Source organism: Ascaphus truei, chromosome 5 (assembly GCF_040206685.1).
Source record: "Ascaphus truei isolate aAscTru1 chromosome 5, aAscTru1.hap1, whole genome shotgun sequence".
NCBI lineage: Eukaryota > Metazoa > Chordata > Amphibia > Anura > Ascaphidae > Ascaphus > Ascaphus truei.
In genome coordinates this window covers 302776240-302794675 of record NC_134487.1, presented here as the reverse complement: position 1 = coordinate 302794675, position 18436 = coordinate 302776240, and the positions used below count along the sequence as shown (strand labels likewise).

At 42.6% G+C, this 18436-nt stretch overlaps 1 protein-coding gene across 17 annotated transcripts in view; it reads left to right on the top strand.

Moving 5' to 3' along the window:
- Positions 1-18436, top strand: part of PLEKHA5 (pleckstrin homology domain containing A5) — a 196052-nt gene that overhangs the window by 171538 nt on the left and 6078 nt on the right. For 8 of the 17 annotated variants that reach the window (XM_075602969.1, XM_075602973.1, XM_075602974.1 and 5 more), the window contains 11 exons: positions 1684-1764; positions 1903-2052; positions 2842-2943; positions 4949-5063; positions 8913-8962; positions 10130-10321; positions 11386-11506; positions 11924-12039; positions 13909-14118; positions 14911-15066; positions 15571-15704. In XM_075602969.1, the coding sequence (XP_075459084.1) occupies positions 1684-1764; positions 1903-2052; positions 2842-2943; positions 4949-5063; positions 8913-8962; positions 10130-10321; positions 11386-11506; positions 11924-12039; positions 13909-14118; positions 14911-15066; positions 15571-15704 (1427 nt within the window). The remainder of the gene's footprint in view (positions 1-1683; positions 1765-1902; positions 2053-2841; positions 2944-4948; positions 5064-8912; positions 8963-10129; positions 10322-11385; positions 11507-11923; positions 12040-13908; positions 14119-14910; positions 15067-15570; positions 15705-18436) is intronic. The other 9 variants (XM_075602976.1, XM_075602985.1, XM_075602984.1 and 6 more) reach the window with 3 other exon arrangements.

The window sequence follows — 18436 nt, the reverse complement described above, 5'->3', positions numbered from 1 at the left end:
CTGCAACATCATTGTCTGTTGCTTCCTATTGGATGACTATTTCAATCCCGTCTAAAAACCAGGATGTAATACAGGTAACTTCACCAGTAAGTATCTTGGGAACCTACAAATAGTGGGGTTCCGCTCCGGAGGACACCCATATTGTAAAGGGAAATAAATGAATGCTCCTGTTAAAGCCACGGTGTACCCTGGCATTCGGACGGGAAGTATTGTACGCTTTAACATCCCTTGAGCCATTCCTACATCATTTTTCATGAACAAACCAATAATGCTTCTCTGTAGTAAGAAAGTTTGATTCTGCTTAAAGCTCGTTTCCTTACAATTAATACATCTGCAAAGAAACCAGCATGAATACCCTTGTATTACACACGATTTGCAGTACATGTGTGTGCAGATATAGTTTTTCCTTGAAAGGCATAGACTGGAGCCTGCCTAGAATATAGTTTCAGATTAAAGGTAAACCATAAACCGCGTGCCGTCAACTGCAGGGACCGCGACAAATAAAACTAACCTGTTTTGTAACCTCGCTTTATATAAAGCGGGCCTGCACAACATAAGGCCCGCGTCCGCGTAGGGCCTGCCCGGATTCACTGTGCAGCCCGCGGGGTCCAGCGATATCCGTCTTCTCCCCTGCAAATTCTACTCTTTCCCCTGCTGGTCCTGGGAAAAAAATGGCCGCGTTGCCATGGTGCCACGTTACGTCCCGTTGTCATGGCAATGTGGCGTCATTTGACGCTGCGCGGAAATGTTGTCAGGACCGGCAGAGGAAAGAGTAGACTTTGCAGGGGAGAAGACGGAGATTGCCAGACCCCGCGGCAGGTCAGTCGTGTGGGAGTGTTTTATGTTTTTATTATATATATAACCCCGGAAATAAGATCATTTGAATTAAAGTGCGGCCCGAATCTGTTTGCCTTGGGGCAGTTTGGCCCGTCTCACTTTGTGCAGGCCTGATCTACAGTATAGTATTTTGGAGTTTATCTATGCAGTACGATGAGAGCGACCCGCTTCTGGAAGAGATGGGACAGGTGCTTTTGGGCTTTGAAGCCAGAATTCCATTAAGTTGAAGCACTTCTCCATCACCAGATCAAAATGTTTGCTTTGCTTTAGAATCTAGCGGTTTTACCTATTTTGAAAGGTACACCTGGATAACCGCAGCGGTCTCGTTGGCATCTGTCAGCTTTCAGTTCCAGGTTTAGGAATATTCAAAAAGGCTTTAAACATTACTGTGACCTTATTCTATATGTACTTAAAAAAGTAGTGAAACTTGGTGGGCTTCTGGGAAAGGATGGCGATTCTGTCCGTGACTTGTTCTGTGACAGTGCCGCTCTCAGCAGGGTACTAAGGCAGGGGGGCTCAAGCCTCCCCAACAGGTCAGGCTTTCAGGATATTCCTACTTTAGCACAGGTGGCTCAGTCTCTGAGTCACCTGTGCTGAAGCCGGGACTGACTGAGCCACCTATACTGAAGCAGGGATGTCCTGAAAACCTGACCTGTTCGGGGGGGGGGGGGTTGAGGACTGGAGTTGAGCGCCCCGTTACTAAGGTATCGGGGGGAAATACTTTTTTTTATGTGACATTAAGACACTAGTGTTTCTAAATAGCATCCAGTATGTTTAATATATGCTACACATTTGTTGAAGTTCTGTTGGTGAGACCTGAATCCTTATAATGTTTCTTTTCACTAGGCCAAACTAAGCCGATTATGCGAGCAAGATAAAGTGGTGCAGGCGATGGAAGAGAAGCTTCAGCAGTTACACAAGGAGAAAGTAGGACGATTACATTTATTAAGTGAAATTGGTGTTGTTTCATGTGATTATTAGCAGGACGGCGATATCTCAATGTAAAAGGAAAAATGAGCGCAATCGTGCAAAACATGAAGACCTTCGTTCTTTTCATTCTATTAGCACACGCTGGAGCAGGCTCTGCTATCAGTCAGCCAGGAGATTGAAATGAATGCAGACAGTCCAGCGGCAATCCAAAGTGTGATCCTGCAGAGAGATGACTTACAGAACGGCCTGCTTAGTACATGTCGAGAAGTGTCCCGAGCCTCAGCAGTAAGTGATGGAGAAATTCCAATAAAAGCCACCCAGCTGTAAAGTCATTTCCTCTTGTTGATCATACTAATTAGAATTTCTAAAGGCTCTCTCCTCATTACACTCCATCAAATTATACTCTATTGGTGATCAGCACATAAGTCCTTACAACGGTTTTCCAATTTATATGGCAGCGATAATAATAATAATGGTTTGTTCTTGTATAGCGCTGCTAGTTGTACACAGCGCTTTACACCGGGAATTGAACCAGGTTCCCTGCTTCACACTCAGTGCCAGTCAGTATCTTTACTCACTGAGCCGCTCCTTCTCCCAGGTTCCCCTGCTTCACACTCAGTGCCAGTCAGTGTCTTTACTCCCTGAGCCGCTCCTTCTCCTGTTTCACACTCAGTGCCAGTCAGTGTCTGTACTCACTGAGACGCTCCTTCTCCCAGGTTCCCCTGCTTCACACTCAGTGCCAGTCAGTGTCTGTACTCACTGAGCCGCTCCTTCTCCCAGGTTCCCCTGCCTCACACTCAGTGCCAGCCAGTGTCTTTACTCACTGAGCCGCTCCTGCGCTTGAGAACTTTTTTTTCCCCCAAAGTATTGAATTAATTTTGGAAATGGAACGTGCTGTTGTATTAAACATTACATTAAATGCAATTTCCCTGACATTCGGGGGTTTATATCAAAAGTTATTTTCAAATAAGTCAGTGTAAAGTAAAACCTGTCGTGTTAAGATTATATAGAGATGCCATATAAGTATTATGCAGCAGATATTATATAATACAAGTGTTTCACCTGTTTATATAGGAGCTTGAAAGATTGTGGCGAGAATATGAAAAGCTAGAGCACGATGTATCAACTGCAAGGAACCAAATGCGGGAACAGCTGAATCGTCTTGGAGAAGCCCAGGTATGAGCACAGGGGAAACCAGGCGTTCAATGACACCTCTATTTGCAACTCTGCTAACATTCGCAGTATTTTCACTTTCTGTACTCCCAGCCCCGACCCTTTACACTGCAAAGTAAATGTATCGATATATCTCTCTCAAAAATACCTGGTGCACGCAAAAGCATAGAAAAACAAATACTTGGCTTCCCATGGGGTGCAAGCCTGGGGAGTATGTAGACAAAAAGTAATCCGCAGCACTCACCTACTGAAATTCAATATGAAATGTATTTATACCATCCAGCAAATCACATAGAAAAAACGGACAACGTTTCGGACCACAATGGTCCTTTCGTCAAGATCCTAATCTCAGTGTAACAGGCACTGGCTTTTTATAGTGAGTGCAGAAAACAATTAGTGCCAAAACACAGAATTACAGCAATCCCAAGGTAATTCTCGTTAATCACATCAGATCCACGATATTTCATACTTAGCAAATTTACACAGACACAGACCTTCTTCTAGTGTTGTCCAGACCCTCGAGGAATTCCTTTTAAGTTGTGTATTAAAAGGGTTTTTGCATGGAACTACTCTGAGTTGTGACTTCAGGTTCCAATCCCCCCACTTTCCAAAACAGGCTTTGGCCCCAGATAACCTAATTTCTAGATAAACAAAAAAAAAACATGTATTTGTAAGGTGTACTTGTAGCTCAAGTTAACGGTCTGTGTGCCAGATTATTAATATACTGAATATTTTCCGGCATTATCATGACACTCGCAATAAAAATAAAAACATTGAACTTGAGAAAGTTCAGCGAATAGCCACCAAATTAGTAAAGGGGATGAATAAAGAAAGCTAATCAAAATGAAAATTGTTCACGTTAGAAAAGAGACGTCTAAGAGGGAATATATATCGGAGGTCAATACAAGGAGCTTTCAAGGGAGCTTTTTATTCCAGTACAATTAGCATATTTCCTTCCTTGGGATTAGTAGACAGAACATTTCACCAGCAGCAAAGGAAAAAAGTTATTTACAGCAGGGGAATTGTGGATTTTTTCCCCCTTAGACTGTGATGGCAGATGCAGAAGGTATCTTTAAAAAAGATTGGACATTGTTTTAGAAAGGAAATGTATGCCGAATGTGAAAACAGAAGCAGAGTGTTGATACAGGGAGGATTCTTTTCTTGCTTGGCTTCCTCTGAATAAATACAACTATATAGATAAATATAGAACAAGTATCCAAACCAGATAGAATTTAGCAAAGGTTGAACTGGATGGACATGTCTTAAATTACTATGCCAGGTATTACACACCCTACGCAACTTCACAACCATAACAGATAAGGTGCACAAAAACATGCACTATACACATATACACATACATCAGATATATGCAACATGCTAGCACATAACATATACATGAACTATACACACACACACACACATTTACACATTTACACAAACATCACAAAAATACACCCTAAAACATACCCATAATCAGATACATGAACTGCACACGTACACACAGTATATATGGCCTATATACACATACATGCTAAATACATGCAATATGCATACACGATAAATAAACACACACATTTATACTAGTACTTTTATATATATATATATATATATATATATATATATATATATATATATATATATATACACACACATATACACACACACACACACACTTACTGACCTGGGGTTGGCGAGGAGGAGAACAGAGGCCACCTAAGGGGAGCTCAGAAAGATGGCAGGAATCTGACGCTGCAGTAACAGCCGTGCCTGCATGTGAGGGCATATCTGCTCCTCCTTCCCTCCCAGGAAGTACTGGCCCAGCATTCGGAAATCTGAGTGACCCAGGAGGCAATTTCCCTCCCAGACCAACCCGCCCCTAATGGCTACTAACTGTCAGGATTATTTCCTTTAGTGTTAGAGACCCAACTCATCCCTAACATTGTAATCCTTAACACAAGAGCAGCTTTTGGGTGCAAGATTGACTTGCCTGTTTTGGATGGTTTTATAGACTGAATCCGCTGGTATACAGCGCGCTCAAATGCAGAAGGAGCTTTGGCGGATTCAAGATGTCATGGAAGGGTTAAGTAAGCATAAACCGCAGAGAAGATCTCCTCCAGAGGCAGGTAAGCGGACTGCGTGTACCTCGGAGAGCTTCATATATGACGGCTGTGCTGCACAAACCTGGTCATTGTTTAGATCATTTTTTAGTTATATAATGGACTAACATGGCTATTTCCGTTGTGTGTGTGTGTGTGTGTGTGTGTGTGTGTGTGTGTGTGTGTGTGTGTATTTATATATGTATGCATATCACGGAAATAACTGTGATAGTCCCGTTGCGTGCAGAATAAATGAGTTCTTCAGTATTAGGTGATACTTTTTTTATTTGGACTAACAAGGATGCTACATTGGGGAAACCAGCCAAAAGCTTCAAGGCAGAATGAATATGCACAGACACTCTATACAACACCACCAAGAAGGAAGATATTTCTCACTACCAGATAACTCCATAAATTATTTAAAAATCAAAATCCTCAATGGAATATTTAAACGCACCCAAGAACGGAAAACATTTGAACTCTGAATGATAAGACTCTTTGACACCAAAACAAAAGGACTTAATGCGGATATTTGGGTTTCTCACACACTATCGCAATTGTTTGTAACATCCTGCCTGTCTCCCTTCTTATCCACACCTCCTCCCCCCCCCCCAGCATCCTTCTCCCCCTCCCTGCTTTTCCTTGTCACCCTTTCATAGCTTTAAACACTTTATCACCCCACCTTATCTACAGTACATATCTGTTGTTTGTTTCTTCCTGCTCTCCCTTAGGCCAAGGCCCCGGTAACTCAGCTGCAACGCGCGCCCGCGAGATTGGCGTCGCGTGCAGCCGATTACCTGGTCTGCAGGGAGCTGCAGGAAGAGAGACCGGGGGCGGGGGAGTGACGGGGGCGCGGCCATGACATCACCCGGCAGGTTCGCCCTCATTGGCTGAACCGCCGGGGGGCGTGCCGTATCGCTCGACGCAAGTCCTGCTCTCAATTCTATTGAGAGCAGGAGCAGCTCTCGCCTCAGCGCTGCGGCCCCCCCTCGCAGCGGGCCCGGCGCCATTGAGGGGAGGGCTCTCGTCCCTGCAGCGTCCGTCACAGCGGGCGCTGTAGTAGGCAGCGGGGTCAAGCCCTTAGGCTGAGTCCATGGTATCTAAGAAAAATAACTCGGCTATTAGCACTCTGTAACTCAAAGTAGGTAAATTGTAGTCAAGACCTGTTATCACCAGGGTTAGGTTAAATGTCAACTGCTAGAATTAGCCTTTACTAGGTAGCACACACATCTACCGTATTTCCTCGATTGTAAGACGCACCATTGATTTGGCCCTTACAATCGAGGAAAATAACTTTTTCACTTACCATGTTTCAGGAGAGGTCCCATGTCAGCGGAGGATGAAGTGGGCGGAGGCGGCAGGAGAGGTCCCACGTCTGCAGATGGTTGAAGATGGACAGCGAGCGGGAGTGCGGCGGCGGCAGGTCAGGTCCAAAGTCTGCCTTTGAATGAGGATAAGAAGACAGCGGCTGTGCGGTGGCGGCAGGAGATCATAATAGCAGGAGAGCTGAGCAGGAGCAGAGCGGCATAAGGGAACGGCTTGGGAGGTGCACACTGTAACCGGAAGTCAGACATCGGTCAACTTCGGTGCACCTCCCAAGCCGTTCCTCTATGCCGCTCTGCTCCTGCTATTATGATCTATTAGCCGCCTCCACCAACGCACGCCCGCTGTCTTCTTATATTCAGACTTGGGACCTGTCCTGCCGCTGCCACCACACTCCCGCCCGCTGTCCATCTTCAACCATCTGCAGACAGGGGACCTCTCCTGCCGCCGCCGCACACTTCGTCCTCCGCTGACATGGGACCTCTCCTGAAACATGTTAAGTGAAAAGAGGGGGTTAGTACTGTAGACACTTATTAATACATCGATTCTAAGACGCACCCCGATTTCAGACATATGAAAATCGAAAAAAAGTGCGTCTTAGAATTGAGGAAATAGGGTATATGTATATATGTCACCCTATAACAATGTGTGTATAGGTTTCCTGGCATTTTAAAATTTAAAAATCGAAGGCTGACTACATTGCAATTGCTCCTGTCGTGTCGAGCCTGGATTACTATCTCACCAGCAATTATATATATATATTAGTAATTGGCTGCGATTTGTGGTTAGTGGTTCTAAACACCACATAGACTTAACCTCATCTGTTGTGAGGAGCTCGATTTTAGCAAGGCAGATTTAAGAGCCTGCATGGGACTTACCTGATCGGGAACACCCGGAACCACTGCTTTTAACACACAAGCAGTTAGAGGTCTGGATGTATTTCTGATCCTCTATCCAGATACAATTCATGGATTTTTAAATGTGTATACCTGTAATAACCAGGGGTTAACTTGCATGTATATAGAATACATTATCTACAATAACTAGGGGTCGTATTATTATACAAGCACACGCTATTTCTCTGTAAACTAACCTAACGATTACAGCAACAGATTTGGAGGGGCATAAACCTCATTTACTTGTGGCACTTTCCCCTTTGGGGATCACTATGGCGGTATGACAGAGTGCCAGGAAACCTATACACACATTGTTATAGGGTGACATATATACATATATATATGTGTGTGTGCTACCTAGTAAAGGCTAATTCTAGCAGTTGACATTTAACCTAACCCTGGTGATAACAGGACTTGACTGGGATATACAGTCCTTTTTGTCTCTTGTTTGTACACCCATTTATTTTAAACACTACTATTAAAGGAATTTTTAATACTACAATTTACCTACTTTGAGTTACAGAGTGCTATTAGCTGAGGTGTCTTATCAATATATTTCTCAGCACAGCACCATCACTCATCTACTCATCTCCTACGCCAATCAGCTGAGCAGAGGTTACCATTCCCTCCCCCCCACCCCCCCGCTTCCTTCCCACGTGTATATGTGTCCATGGTAACTGCAGCCGTGCGCTGAGGCTGAGGGAAAGCGGGCGCGTTCCCTGGCCTTAGTTCGTGTGCCGTCCGGGGGCGTGTCGGGGGGGCGGGCCAGTGATGTCACGGAGCTGGTTCGCCCTCATTGAGCGAACCGCTCACGTGACCGGCCCTGCGCGCCCGTGAGCGCCGAAACTAAAAAAAAAAAAATTAGGAGCTACGCCTCCTTACGCCTGCGGACACATGCGCGAGCCCCTGCTAAAGCCGCTCTCATTGCGGCTGCAGGGGCTCACTGACAAGCGTCAGCGTGTCTCAGCACGGGTCAGCGACTGAGCGCTGACCATGGACTCAGCCTTACACTGTTTTAGCCATATTCCTGTGGAAATCAGTATTGCCGACCTGAGGAAGAGAGGAGAACTTTCGAAAGCTTGTTCTATAACATAAATTTAGTCCAAATAAAAAAGGTATCTGAAGTACTCATTTATTCTGCAATATCTCTATCTATATATCTATATAGCAAATGGAAATATTACTGTATGCTCATTTGCATGTCTTAGACAGGTCTGCAACCCTGCCTTTCACCATTATCACCCAGCACTTCCACTGCACTAAGGGATTCTGGGAAATGACATGCAAATGAGCACACAGTGCAACCTTTTGCTTCAAAACCATTTAACATGGTCCCCTATAAGCTTGCTGCATGGTCACAGCTTTGAGCACAGCCAGCCACAGACAGCGGTTTCGACCTTAGTGGGTCTCCTCAGTGTGTGGTTGGTTATACTGGCTTTGCAAAATGAAGCAGGGATCGATTTACCCACCATAACTTTACTAAGTGTATATACAGTGTATGTGTATATATATTTAATATATATACACGGGGAGGGAGAAGTTATGACTTTAACTTGATCAGAGTAATAGAGAGCTGCTTTAGCTTCTTCATGTTTTTTTGGGGTGTTTTTGCTTTGGAATATGTGCCTCACTTTGCTCATTCTTTTCTGAACTTCAGCAGGTGATTCTGGGTCAAACCTGTTTTCGTCAGGAAAGTGCACAAGTGAGGTAAGAGTTCTTGTGACGATTAATAATTACCTTGGTGATAGGCTGTAGGCATCATTACAAATCACAATCTCGTTTATTGTAAAGCAGTAATAACAAATACAGCCCTAGAGTAATTATATTCATCCAAAAGTTATTTCATTACAATGTTATTTTATCAAATCTAATTACCATGTAACTTATATTGCAATGGAATGACCGTGTTACTTAGTTGAAAGTCTCATGTACTATTATATTAGTAGGCTGTTGTTCTTTTCACATGTCAACAAAGGATTAAAACTTATGATCCGCATTAACTTTCATGGCTACCTTCAGACTTGAATAAACAAGGAATCAATGCGGTTTAAGAAGCCTATGTCGGTGACTGCTAAACAATAATCATGTTAATTGTCAGGACACAATTCTATTTTGTTTCATGGTAAAAAGAACAATAGCAGCTTTGAAATAATAAAAAAAAAAAGGCTTAGTTTCTTTGGAGTTGTTAAATGGTGCCTTAAAGTGTCACTGTTAGGATTAAAAAAAACAAACACAATCATATTCCATTCTTCAAGTTTGTAGGCTTTAAAGAAGCAAATATTTCCCCTCCCACCACCTCGATGGGAAGCAGGGGGTCTCCGGGGCAGAACCCCATTCAGTTCAGCACCGTGGACCCCCTGCTTCTCCAGTAACTTACCTCCATAGGGGGTACCGGTAGGGGCTCCACATTTTTAAATGTCCCAGTCACGAGGGCCAATAGAAAGCCGCAAGGGATAACATCACGGCTTCCTATTGGCCCGTGCGATGCTGGAGCTTTAAAGCCGCCATTCCGATAGCCCCACATAACCCAGCGGACCTGCTACCGGCACCAATTACAGAGGTAAGCATCCCTGGGAGCAGGAGGTCCCCGGAGCTGAAATTAACGCCGTTCAGCGCCAGAGACCCCCAGCTTCAATCCTATAGCGCTAAAAAAAGGAAAGCAGTATTGCTCCGTTACTGAGCTGTGTTTGATTAATATCTTTACGTTACGATTTTTCTGATTTTGTTTTATTCTAATATTAGGACGTGCCACACATTTGCTAGTAATGAGTTTTGTTCCCGACATTGATTCAATAGATATAGGCCTAGGAGGAAACTGTAGTGATGGACTAAGGTACATGCATCTAAATAAGGTGAATGTTCTGCAATCTCCAGGAGGAGGAAGTAGCCCCACCTCGTCCTCCACTCCCTCGGTCCTATGACTTTTCAGAGCAACCTCCCACAATCCCCCCTCTGCCCAGTGATAGCAGCTCCTCCTTGCTGTGTTATAGCAGGGGGCCCGTACATCTGCCAGATGAAAAGAAGACGACTCATGTTCAAGTATATCAGAGAAATGGATCTCATTGTGTAAGTGGCCAAAATGGCCACACAATACATTCTTTGTTACTCTGTGCATTGCCATCTCCTCCTCCATCTCCTCCTTGTTTTGCACTTATCACTTCAAGATCAATGTTTTGTTTTTCATTTTTGCTGCACGGTTTTTGTTTTTTTTTATATTATTTTTTACGTGTTTGGTTTCTCATGAGAGCTGCATTAACCCCCCAAAAATATTGATCATGAGACGTAATTATAACGTTACCCAAGGATTTTATGGCTGATTGCACAAACACTCCCAAGCCATAGTCCTAGTTACACTGAATTTATTTGTGCAACCAAGAGTCCAAGCCGCCATTTTGAATGCTACTATTTGGGATGATCATTACTAAGTAGTGCTACTAAATGATACAACCTGGTTCCAGAAAGACATCTTTTGGCCCATGGATCAGAAGATGCTTTCTGATGCCGGAAGCTGTCTTGTGAGGTTTCACGCCTTCGTAAATATGGACCCTGATCTTTTTAGGTTTATGGCCATATATATCATCTTTATGGTGTAATAAAATCGGGAACATATTCCCTAGTTTGTAGTTAGTCTAGTTCAAGGCTTGGGTTCTAACTGGTGGGCAGCCTTGGGCTTGAACAAATAGGCAGGTTACTTTACTATTACTCGAGTACTACAGGAGACTGTAACGCATTTATGTGGAAGTACAAACCTAGAGAATTTCATACACTCATTTACCAAAACATTGATTTAAAAAAAAAAAGATATATATATATATATATATATATGGTTAAATACCAATGGACAAAAAAAGTTTTCCTAACCTTGAAGAGCTTGTTCAATAAGAGCGAGGGTCCGCTCCTGGAAGAGCAGAAAAGTGAATTTGGTTACATCATTTGTATTTTTGTTGCTGTATTTCCTAATGCAATTTACTTTCTACAAATGCATTGTCTTCAATGTGGAAAATCTATCATGTGGAAGGTTGTGTCATTTGAGTCACTCATTACAACATTGCTTGGCAATCGGCCTCGTTTTTCTGTTTCCTTATAATAGTGGAAATTGTTTGCTAAAATACGTTATTTTGCTCTTTCAGGGGCCCGATTACAGACTTTACAAGAGTGAGCCAGAGCTGACCACGGTGGCAGAAGTGGATGAGTCCAATGGGGACGAAAAGACGGACGTTACTTTGGACATAGAAACATCAACAACCAAAGGTATTTATTTATTTTTTAATCTAGTTTGGCTTTTAATTTATATCAGCATTTTGAACATTGTATAATGTTTAAAAGAAGAGAACAGGCTTGTGGAACTGGTGTCCGACATATGGATGTAATCCATGTTGAATTGTGCTCCAGTACATTGATTGATGCTTAAAACGATGTATTCAATGGGTCCCCATCCCCAAAATCTTGCAATATAGATTGTGCTTCTTGGGACAAATGAAATATTTTGTTTCATAAATAAACAAAAAGCTGGCACTGGATCTTGACCAGACGTATGCCCAGAAGTTAGTCCCTTCATATACAGTCCAGGTGTCCAATTATTTCAGAATTTAAATGTAAACAAGCAGGGGAATTGCACGGACTATATTCATACAGAGAAAACTAGAGCATGTTTATTTTGTGTTGTAGGTTCACACTTTCCTGTTGGAGTAGTGCCTCCAAGAACCAAATCCCCCACTCTCGAATCCTTAACAATAGCTTCATATGTTACCTTGAGAAAGAACAAGAAGATAGAGCCACGAACGGTATGTTTTTTGTTTTTGTGTTGTAACTGTGTACAGTACTGTATCTCCATCTTGCATGCGCTTCTAGAAAATTAGTACTGCGAAACTGCAGGAGTCTATAGCACTTCTATGCCCCGCACCAGCACCTATGGAGGCTACAGCTCCTCCCTATAGGCAGGACACCAGGCTGATTTACGAAGGAGTGGCTATATATTGTAATAGTCCTTCCCCTTCTCCTGGTCAGTGTGTTTTTTCTGTCCTACCTACAGGTAGGATGGAAAGCGTTTTATTTCTTTAGGATTTTTTTTTAATTTCTTTGGGGACTTCGACTGGGAAATCCTTATGGTCCTTCCACCCTTTGGTCCTACATGTAGTGAGAGCTTAATAGTTCGTGGATGGGATCATATATTAGGATATCCCTCCTCCGGCCACGCGCAGTTGGAAGGGGTTGCAGGAATTGTCGTCACTAATCGCACATAGTGATCTGGTGTTGAACGTGCAGGTGAGGTATTCTTCGTTTGGGGACTCAATGGTAGCACCCTCTGCCTGGACAGGACCCAGCCCCAGAAACCGCTCAGCCCCAATGCATGTCTGCTGCTGGGGTTTGGACTGCCACGATCACCCGCATCTGGTTTTCGGAGTAGCCAGAACAGTGTTGGTGTGATGCGTGTTCACGCAGGTCTCTTTCCTGGTGTGCGGAGATCTGAAGATGTTGGGGGGAGCGTTTTCATTAAGGAAGTCTTGGCAGCAGCCTTAAGGCATAGCAGTAATACAACACTTATCTAAGAGCCACTATTTCCAGAGTAATAGAGTACCTAACAAAATATGGTTGGACAAAAGCAGCTTGGCTCCATTTCAAAGGCTGCTGTTTCAGGGGCTTGTGTTCAACACCGCCCAAGAAAGTCTTCCCTCCTTCCTCTAAGATCTTTCTCCTAGAAAAGAATCCCGAAAGATCAGATTCTCGGCTCTCCCAACAGTAAGGAGCTGTATGAAACCGGTGTGCTTAGTGTCAGCCTCCAATATAGGCTGTGTCCTGGGCAAGAAAACACATGGGCACTCCAGATGAATGTTTTTACTAATCTGGAACAGCGTTGGACAGAAAAATGTGGCTTGCCCTTTCACCCAAATCTCTGATCTGGTGGGAAAATGTGAAGAATCTTTTAAAAGCGTGTCCCCGCGCCTATCGCCCCTCCTCACCTGTTTCTGTGAAATCATAACGGGGATAGATGTTTGCAGTCTCCCTTTTACCTTCCCTTTGAATTTGCAGTCTAAGAACAAGTGCAGCGTTCCTCCGTAGAAGCGTTGCAGGGGTTATTTTATCTGTAATTGGGGTTTGATGGCTTTCCTAGACTGTAATTTAGTCCAATCTGTAAGCAAACTTTCTCACTATCCTCATTTTTGTATCCTAAAATTGACCTTGGAAATTGTTAAGCCAAACAGAAGTATTTTTAAATATTTTGAATTGTCTGGTTTGTTAAATGTAGTATTTTGTTGGTTACATTAAACTTCTAAAGTACGGCCCTGCCATTAGTACACTTTGGCCCCTTTCAGGAGAGCAAAAGAGAAAATGAAGGCGTTGTGCAAACAGACGGAATAAGAACATTTATACACTCGGGCTCCAAGTTGGCTAAATATCGGTATCTGTGCGCGTCGGACACAAGGAAAGTGTATTAACGGAAAATGTTAAGGAATTAATCAATTACCAGTGTCTGCATGGACAATATATGTATGAAAATGTCATTGTTGTCACACAAAACAGATCTATATTTCTTTGTGTTTGGCTTTGATCCCAGGACTTCTGTAACGTTCACTGATGTATTTGTACATGTGTCGCACGCTGGCCTTCCATAAATCAAACGTTATTGTACTTTACATTGTTTGTGTGCTAAGGGGAGACCGAGGAGTGCTGTGGAGCAGTTTTGTATAACGGAAAGTCCCAGACCCCGAATGACTGTAGAAGAGCAAATGGAGAGGATGAAAAGGCATCAACAAGCTTGCCTGAAAGAGAAGAAAAGGGGTCTCAGTTTCATCGGGGCGTTGGATCAGTCCCTGTCACAAAGCCCTTGCTTCTCCAGGGAAAACTCTTTAAAAACGACCCAGGTAAAGAATAGACTGCTATAGTATATCATGTAATACCTCTACTGCTAGGGATGTAAAAATAGCACCGTGCTCTATTTTTAAAGAAGAAAAAAGAAATGTTCGTTTTCAAGGCTTTTTACAAAGCCTCTGGTCCTTCCCACGTGCTGTCCTGTGTTTGAATATCTCTGCTGACGGTTTTTGTTTTTGAATAATTTATGATGAGAATTCTTCTAGTCCTGCAGACTAACACTCACAGCCTATGTCTTTTCCGATGGATGTGGGGAGGTGGCAGGAGGTGTATCAGGACTCTTGATGAGCAAACCAGGCCAAATTAATTTCCCGGGAAATTTTTTAGACCAAAATCAATCTGCAGATTGGGCACAAAAAAATCTGGCGAATTAAACCAAGTCTGCCATCGGATACAATCCGTCCAGATTTGAACCCGATCCGTGGATTCCACAATCCGTGGCCATGTTAAAAATCCAAAGAGGGTTTTAGTGTCGTGTGATTTTTCACTAATGTGGTTTGCACTTGAGCAGCGCCTCTATTTGCTCTTCCTTAACTCTGCAGCTCATACCTGTAGGGGGAGGTTTGTGCTGTTCCAGGTGTTGGCAGAGGCACAAATGACATAACACATTGATTTATACCTACCGGGTCCAAAAGAATAAGGAGAGGAATCCCGGATATTTTTTAATAATGCACTTTAAATGTTTATGCCCATTTCTTAATTTTGCGGAGATACATTTTTAAATGACTCGTATATCACATTTAACCTGTAAACAGAAAAATAATTGTTCTAAATTGTTTTTGCAGATTCGAAAGAAGGAAGAGAAGTTATTCAGTAATTTTAAGGATATCGAGAATGCTGTTAGGGAAAATAATTTAGAAGAAGAACGGGAGTCTCCTGCTCAAGAAATAAATCGGCTAAAGGAGGCAGCTTGGGAATCGAATGTCATTCCCAATACAGAGGTAAGAATGCATTGCAGCTCCGCATACTAATCATTCCCAATACAGAGGTAAGCATACATTGCAGCTACAGCATGCATTCTAATTCCCAATACAGAGGTAAGAATGCATTGCAGCTCCGCATACTAATCATTCCCAATACAGAGGTAAGAATGCATTACAGCTACACATACTAATCATTCCCAATACAGAGGTAAGCATACATTGCAGCTACAGCATGCATTCTAATTCCCAATACAGAGGTAAGAATGCATTACAGCTACACATACTAATCATTCCCAATACAGAGGTAAGCATACATTGCAGCCCCGCATACTAATCATTCCTAATACAGAGGTAAGAATGCATTGCAGCTATATACTAATCATTTTGTTAATGCAAAGAAAGATGGCCGTATTTTTTCTCTGGTGTAACTTTCTGTTCCTGGCTATTAAATGTTTATGGATTTTAATGTTAAAATGTTTTATTGAAATGCAGAATGAAAAATTGTTTTTTTTGTTTCTGCAGCCGGAAGATTTTCTTGACTCTACACGTTTTCTTGCGTCGGAATCCAAAGAAGAAGAATTTAGTGACGACGCAGCCTCCGCCGCCGCCGCCCAGAGACATCCCGCGGACATCTTACACGCGCTTGTTGGAAACAGGTACATCTGCTATGAAGCTAGTCAAACGCCAATGTGTCTGGCAGAGAAGGCGGTTAGGCCGACCCTTGCAGATCCGAGCTATGATATCCTCGTGCTGATGGTGCTTGGCTTGTGCATACTACAAATATATACATTGTTGTGCATCGTTTACTGATGGGGAAAAAACCATGGGACGAACTGTACTCCAAGTTTGTATGTTGAACAAATAGATTTTCCTAAGCAAATGTTTTAAATCAACAGAGCCCGTGAAAGCACACGAGATATTCTGTTTCAGTGATTTCAAATGTGTCAGAGACGCAGCACCGTCAAAATTCACCAAGCATTTTCATTTTCTACATTGCTGCTAACACTTATTGGGAGAGAAAAGAGCTGTTTTACCTTTTACAAGTGGAAAGATACATGGGAACAAATCTGAACAGGCCTGAAACCTGTAAAATATGCACACGTTTCATCATTTTTAATGTACTTTGCATATTCCCAGGTATCTCGGGTGTGCTCGGGTTTGTCCACGGGTATCTCTCCACATGTTGTATAAAGGGGTGTTTGTGAGGTGTTTGCCACTCGATAAAAAAGGTGAACCACCACATTTTGGATTCAAGTAACCATGCCATTCCCCGAGCCGGACTCGTGACTTTCATTGAACAAATCAGGACTGGCAGCCAAGACATGTCCAACCAGGTTTAATCCAGCCACTGGCATTGCCAGTTATTTCAAGTAGGCAGAAGAGTAAGTCTTTATAAATGATGTGGAAAAGGCGGGATGGAAAAAGTGCAAACCCCAGAGAGAGGACAGGGCAGAGGAGGAACGTAGTACTGTATGTGCCCGATTATAAGCAGACACCCTATTTTCAGTAGTAGCTGGAAAGAAAAAGGTTTATACACACACACCCAGACACGCTCTATCTCTCGGTCTCTCTCTCTCTCGGTTTGAGATTCCTGCCACAAGCAACATGGCTGCTTCAGGCCCCCAACGTGGACCTTCCTCCATTTTACCCTCCTACCTCATACATCCGACTGCTGATTGGCTCGCAAAGTGGGCGGGCCTGATTATACATCGAGCACAAAACTTTTCCCAGTTTACTTTATTGAAAAACAGTTGCCTTATAATTGGGCAAAACCGGTAATTAAAATTATCACCCTTTGCTTGCCCATATTATCATCCACACTCCACCTTTGTGTCACTGTTGGAAACAGTTTGGGCCTGTCCTCCTTGGGATAGAATATGTAATCCATCTGATCTGTACACATAGTTCAAACATCAAAAGTCATTGTGAAGTTTTGGTTCTAGCATTTTCCTATTGCCGATTTTTTGTTTGAATAAATGCAGCCGTTCATTGCCTTTACGGCATTGCAATTATCGAAGCTGCCAATCGCTCCGTGATCGATCGGTGAAGATCCTGCTTCCCATGGCACCCAATATGGCCGCCTATTACACCATTAGATAGTACAACGAGTACATGTAATACAGAGTACTGTTTCCAACACGTGTTGGACTAATTGCCGGGAGGTTGGCACAATGTTACATATTTGGTTAAAGTGTCCAATTATCTTAAAGATCTGTGTTCAAATACTGAAGACTGAGGTATCAAGAATTCCCCAAGAGTCTCATTACTCTTTTGAATATGTTTATCCTACAAACTACCAAAAATGCTGGATCAGTAATCTCTCATATTCTAACAGCAACTCCATGTACATAGCACAACCTCCACAAATAGACTATTTTTAACCTAACCCAAGACATGTTTGGGGATATTTGGACCCCCTGGAATGATTCTATTTACTCTTAGCCCCCATGTGAGGATCATGATGGCCCAATTCTCACTATATAACAGATCGTGTTTATATTGTGCTGTAGTTTTATATAAGTGTGTACACATACACACACACACACTGTGAAACTGTTTGTGTATTTTAATTCATTGTATAACTGGACAATTTTGAATGTACGGTGTATTTGTATCATGTTACCCCCCTCCCCCCTTTTTATCTTCTGTATCCCTCCCCGTTTTTGTTTGTTTTTTTAATTCATATGTGAAACAAATGCTGAAATAAACCGTTTTAAAAAAGAAAGGAAAAGAAGCGCAGTAAGTATTGTGTAATGCTACACAACTTATTTATCAAAAATAACACGTCCGATTTAGAAGGAAATGCTGCTTTAAAGAGGCAATGCAAGCGGCAGTTTCAATGTGTGCAGCCCTTGATTATCTTTATTGGAAACGAGTTACCTAAACTGCCGATTGATTAGTTCTCCTGTAATCGATCAGCAACTATCCCGCTTCCCAGGGTTCACTAAATGGCTGCCTTTCAGTTTCAATCAATGCTTCAGTCAGTGTAACTCTGCAGCTACAATGTATTCTTATATTACCAAGGTAACATTATCTATTGTTACAGTTTGCAGCTCAAACTGCTGGGAATAATAGCAACAAATGATCACAAACAGGAAAGTGTTGCTAAGAACTTGCTCTGCTGGGGAGGTGGGCTAAACCTGCTATACAGATCAAAGGATGCTCAGTATATTGAAATTCATGAAAAATGGCATTGAGTTGAATGTAAAAATAATAATTTAGTAATTATTAACTATAGTACAGAACTGATTTATTTAAGAAAGAGAGAGATCCACATGTTGGATATTGCATGGATTTCTCTTCTAAGAATAATTTAATATTCTGCAGTTTCTGCATGGCCCTTACACTAGAAAGATAAAAATGACGAGGAGACAACTTCAAATCTCAT